General features: G+C 23.9%; 2 protein-coding genes across 2 annotated transcripts; one reads left to right on the top strand and one right to left on the bottom strand.

Annotated features, from left to right (window-relative positions):
* The first annotated feature begins 2,366 nt into the window (after nt 1-2,366).
* LOC108549974 (uncharacterized) lies at nt 2,367-3,619 on the top strand. Its single transcript, XM_017903561.1, has 5 exons — nt 2,367-2,390; nt 2,601-2,659; nt 2,845-3,009; nt 3,210-3,325; nt 3,423-3,619. The coding sequence occupies exons 1-5, from the start codon at nt 2,367-2,369 to the stop codon at nt 3,617-3,619; spliced, it is 561 nt and encodes a 186-aa protein (XP_017759050.1).
* A 661-nt stretch (nt 3,620-4,280) lies between these two features.
* Nucleotides 4,281-5,149, bottom strand: LOC108549994 (uncharacterized). Its single transcript, XM_017903588.1, has 2 exons — nt 4,902-5,149; nt 4,281-4,536 (listed from the first exon to the last, which is right to left on the bottom strand). The coding sequence occupies exons 1-2, from the start codon at nt 5,147-5,149 to the stop codon at nt 4,281-4,283; spliced, it is 504 nt and encodes a 167-aa protein (XP_017759077.1).
* Nucleotides 5,150-6,063: the final 914 nt, after the last annotated feature.

Consider the following 6,063-nt stretch of genomic DNA (forward strand, 5'->3'; position numbering starts at 1 on the left):
ATTTGTAGATATATATCGATAAAATACATTATGCAAAAAAATCGCAAAGTAGAACCGGTTCAGTAATAACATGCCAATATCGTAGATATCTCCCCTCTATATCATGAAGCTTTCTCTTAGAAAGATAATGGAAAGTTGACAGATTTCGAAGAAAACTCACATTATGAAATAGATCAAAATAAAAGTTTTCATAATTTCCTTTATTTTTGTAACTGCTTTTTCTTCTTATCATCTTAGTATATAAGGAAGTGTTTTAATTTATCGTTTTTTCTATTTCTATTTCTTTCTTTTTGGTTTAATTCTCTTTTTAGTTTTTCAAATACATACATATTTTTATTTTATATGCTTAATATATATATTTCCATACAGTGCAGTTGTAGTATTGTTTTTTAATCGATTTTCTACTTTGAAATGAACACGGTTTTCTGCTATTACAAATCAACGAAAAACAATTGTAAAAGATAATTGATTTAAGATAGTCCACAGATAAAATTATAATCGTATAACACAACTTTTATGGCATTTTTAGTTGATGTTTTGTAGAATTAGGAAATATATTTAAGTATATAACACATAAATTACATTAGAGATTGGCCATAATTATATACAAAATATTTGCCATGAGTTATTTATTGGTACAGTAAAGTCGTTTATAACATTTACTATAACTTTCTTAAATTCATTAATGTCAATTTTATTCTCTAATGATATTATTAACGTAAATATGTATACTACATGCAAAACGAGAACCGCGAGAACCAAGTCTGCACCACCAAGTATTTTTTTAAAGCTTATATGTGAAGTTATTAAATTAATTTTGTTATTAATATAACACGACTCTTATTAGCTTTACAAATGTAAATTTTATTTGATTTCAATTCTGCTAATTTTACAAATATTCATCTCATGAATACAGGGGAAGAATTAAGAAGAAAAAGAAAATACAATACAATGATAAAATACAAAGTTGTAATTATGGTTTACGTAACGTGAAATATTTTTAAGATATGACGAAACGAATCCTTGTACTGTTTCAGTGGTAAGACGGTATTGCTATTAATCAACTTATTGTACATAGTCACGTATCAAATATAACCGTGTGGCTATTTTATGAATGACCCTGCATACGTCTGCAACGATTAATAAATATCAATGATTATACGATTAAATAATTGCTAGTGTGTAACAATGATATTATTTTGTAATTTGAACATTCGAAACATCTAAATAATTTGCAAATTGCACTCTTGAGATTTCTATTATAGATCAGTAAATAATAATAAGTCAATATCAACTATATCTTCATTATATATTGCGAATATACTTCCTTCTATTTATTATACTGCACATTATGAAGCAATATAAAACAAATCCTATTAAATATGTTAAAGCTAGTTTTATTACATAAATGTTTTACTATCGGCTATCGAATTACTAATTTAATTAATTAAATTAATTATTAATTTAATTATTTTATTTAATTTAAAAGTATTAATTATTCGTAATTGTAAAATATTTTAATCCATTTTAATTTATTAATTAAACAATTTAATTAATTGCATCTACGGTACATCTAATCATAACAATTTTTTATGTAATTCCTTTGAAAAATAAAAACAGCATGTAATAAAACAAATTTTTTCAATCCTTAAATAGAAAAGTATAAGAAGTAATATTTGCAATAATCAAATACAAATTTACCTTTTGTGTTTACATGAATTATTATATTCCTATAAAAATTGACATTTTTTAATCGTAGTTTCTTTATTGTTTCCATCATAATTTTAAAAATTTGTACAGCTTTTATTTTAGAATGAAAGATATTAAAATTATTTTCTTTGTTTTGTACTAAAGTATATGTAAGTATATTTAATTCCTCTAATAAATGGTTTCAAAATTTCTTCGTCTATAATTTTAAATATTTATTTACAATATTATCGTTATTGTATTACATCAAAACTTCAGAAAATAGAGAACGAAACTTGTTATTAAATCGCTTTATGAAATTATAAATTGTACTAATAAAATTCTTCATTAAACAGATCCAAACTAAACACTAAATACTAAAACATACTACAACACTAAAATAAAACGTTACTTGTGTTTAGAAATAAAAAAGGATATTTTTTAATCTCAAATTAGAAATCGTAAATGATGCCTGTACGAGTTTGTACTTTTCTTTGCAGCATTAAGAGGTCCGACAAGAACCTCTACGAAAAGAAGAAACAAAGCATCCTCGAGGTTTACAGGAAAAGAGAGTAAGCGCATAGATATAAGAAGATCCTGCTTCATAGGAATTCTCAGTTTGTTATGCGATTCACATTGAACATACAAGTCATTAAAATCTATTACGTAGCATTTTCACCATGAAAACCGAATTATTATTGCAAGTAAATCGTAAATATTCTAAACAACGCGTTTACTTTACGTTTTAATCATCGATATCTCTTAAAACCTATATATTGATAATTCCTTTCTTAATGAATTGAAAGCTGTATTTCAAAGAGTGTAATCTTCACAGTGTAGTTGTTTAAATTTAACCCACGTATTTAAGTATTAAAAATTTCGAACTTGCAAATTAACTTTTAAATGATTTTCAGCTTAACTTACTTTTAACGGTATTAATGGTTACCATGTCTGAAGGATCTTTTTTCGAATAGTAAGTAAAGTTAAGTTTAGTGTTGTGGATGGTGAAAATTACTTTTGAATGAAATTTATAATTAAATTAGTGTTTTATTAAATTGAATTATCACTTGTCGAATATATACATTTTAGATTATATTTCGACTAAAGTGTTCCTAGTAAAGAGGTCCTTTGAAGTAACATTGTCAATTTGCATTCCAGTCCTAAAAGAGTATTAATGGATTTCTTACAAACATTAAAGGAAAAGAGAGAAGCAAAGAAAAAACCTTATATAGATCATTACCATTTCCATTATTATCCAGTAGCATACATATACGAACCAACGTTAAAAGCTCTCGGAAAGCACGAATTGGAGGAAGTACACAAGTAAATTTGAATTTTATAAAGATTAGAATGCAGTGTATTTATATCGACGTTAATAAAATTAAATATGATATCAATTATTCTTTTAATTTAAACTTTTACAAAATTTATATATTACCTTTAATTACTTTTTATCAATGATTTCGATTTTTGTATGACATATTTCTACAATTAAAAATATATTTTCAATCTTATATTTTTAGCAACTATCTTACATCACTCGGATGGTCCAATCATGAATATAAATACGTACCTGAACCTAAAGTCAAAATTCCTTTGAATTTATATGATTCGTGGAAAGACTTACACGAAAATTTAGGTATAATTTGAAAAATGAATTTATAATCTTATTTCATATTTTCTGTAAATTTAAATTTTAAACAATGTATTAAATATTATTTTAAATAACTTTGTAGAAGCAGAACTATTGGAAACAGTAGTCCGCAATGAAGACGACGGTATATACGTTGAACTTCCTTTGAACCAAAAAATAATCATCGAGCATCCTAACACTGACGAAAAATTAAAATATAGTCTATTAGCAAAGTTTCGTCAAAAAATCTTAGATTCTAAAAATTCTCTATACTCAAATACTGAAAAAGAAATAGATTAAATCAAAAAGATGCGCTTTGAGATTAACGGAAAGTTTTGGCAAAACATCAACGATAACAGTACAATATATCTAACGATATGTAAAAGAGTATTTTAGATATAATGATATTCTGTGAATAGCATGTGCCACCTTCATAATAATTTCAAACATTAACTATTTTTTCGTATTAATCATTATAATCATTATGTTTAAGAGTGTTACAAACGAAAAAAGGTTCGCTGATTTCTAAAATTAAAATTGTCAAATTTTATTTTTCTAACTTTTTGGTACATCATCAAATTTATTTGTAGCTTTTACAAAATTCTGCAAACTTTTCACGTATCATAAGTTTATCTTATAATATTGAATGATATCGTACAACCAGTTATATGTATACAAAATGCACATTACACATTAATAGTGTAGAAATAAAAATGTTCTTTGTATTGTTGTTTGTTGTAGATAGTATCATTAATATCTTGTTGTCTGCATTATTTCGTCATCAAATATATCTCTAAAATATTTATCCATTTCTTTTGTTTATATTATTCGAATATATTTATAATTATGATACAAATTTGTAAAAAATATAAAAGTTATTACAAACAAAAATACCTCAGCATTATGTTTGTTACGTCCAATATTTCATTCTACTTTGCTTACATGAATCATATACAATTCTTTACACGTAGAGTTTCAATTTAGTATACCTTGGTTCATGCATCTTTTCAGAAAGCACTTTATAAGATAGTTTTAATAGTCGAGATATAATTAATGGTGGTGATAACTTTCTCTTCTCAATACGTATATTCTGCTCCTCCACATGATCCTCGTATAATTTAGTCATAAGTAGCAACATATATTTCCTATCCGTTAGTCGGACGATATGACTTTCCATAACCTTTTCTAATCGATATTTTACTGGTGGATAATTTATTCTATAATAAAAACGTATCGAGAAATAATACTAAAAATAATAAAATTTAAATAGATTATAAATTTCATAGAAATCAAATTTAGGACAAAGTAAAGATTATAATTCAAAATCTGTAATTGCATTATAGTATAAATATTTTGTAAGTAATCTAGTATTACTGTAATGTTATTACTAGTATTTCATTTTACAATACCTTTTTGATATTAAAGAAGTTAATAATCGTTGAAAATATTGAAACGATTTATTTTGGACATTTATTTTATAGTAGATATCGAAATCTGTAGTATAATTAATTTTTATCAAAAAGAGCAAAATAATATTTAATTAAATGATAAAAAATTAATATAAATAATAAGGATAACTTACGCGTATTTTACGTGTTCCGTTTTCCACCATTTTAAAGGAGTATCATGCGGATCTATGGTAGATAGGAATACTTTACGTATATCTTCGGATACCTTTTGAGCAATTTTTGGTATTACCTTCTTCTCATCATCAGTTTTTATTTCTTCTTTATCTTTACTCTCAATTTTATACCTATATATTTTCTTCTCTTTATAGTTAAACTTTTTCTTGTATTTATTTCGCTTTTTTTCTATAGTTGTCGTTTGCATTATGTATTGAATTATCTATTCTTGTTTTTATTTCCGTTACTTAAAGCAATCTTTGATTAAGATTAATTATTCTATTATAGTATATTATTGCTAATATGGTTCAACATAAATTTTGTAAATGAATATAGTAAATTTAAGAGAAAACAAATGCATTCAAAGCTGCAATCTTAAAAATTTAAAGAATGTTTAAAATTTTGAACGAAAATAAAAACCTTTCAATTCCAAATGAAAAAAAAGATAAAAGATTTCGAGAACATGCAAAAAATAACTGCAGACAGTGATATTTAAAAAAAAACATTTTCGTGATAATAATTAATTTATATATTTTATATGTATAATTTTATTCGAGACATTAAAAAAACAGTATTTTGATCCAATATCTATAAAATATTTCAATTTCAAAATTTGTATATCTCGTCCTTACATCATTCTATTTTAATATTGAAAATTTTTGTTGTTGAATAATTATCATATCATTGATCAAAAATACATGTTCATCCATAATACATGTACATATTAAAATGTTCTCAAATATTAATTAGATCATTCAAAATAGGACTTTCTTCATAGACGAATTAATAATTAGGATTATTAAACATTGACTCTTAAAACATTCAACTGATAATTGAATACAATGATTAAATGCATATATTTTTTTAGGAACTTATGTTTTATCATTAAACTTTTTTAATGTCGTTTGTATACAGTTTTATATAGTAGCCATCTTGAATTTTAAGAAGTTACATATTTCATAGCAATCAAGTTATTCATATATATCCACATCTGATAATCTTCATATTTGATAAATTAAATCTATTTAAATAGAAAATATATAATTAAAACATTCATTAAAAATAAATTTTGATTCTAATTTAAAATCGATATTATAAAATATATTTTCATTACTACAATAT

This window comes from Eufriesea mexicana, unplaced genomic scaffold (assembly GCF_001483705.2).
Source record: "Eufriesea mexicana isolate 0111107269 unplaced genomic scaffold, ASM148370v2 scaffold2421, whole genome shotgun sequence".
Classification (NCBI taxonomy): domain Eukaryota; kingdom Metazoa; phylum Arthropoda; class Insecta; order Hymenoptera; family Apidae; genus Eufriesea; species Eufriesea mexicana.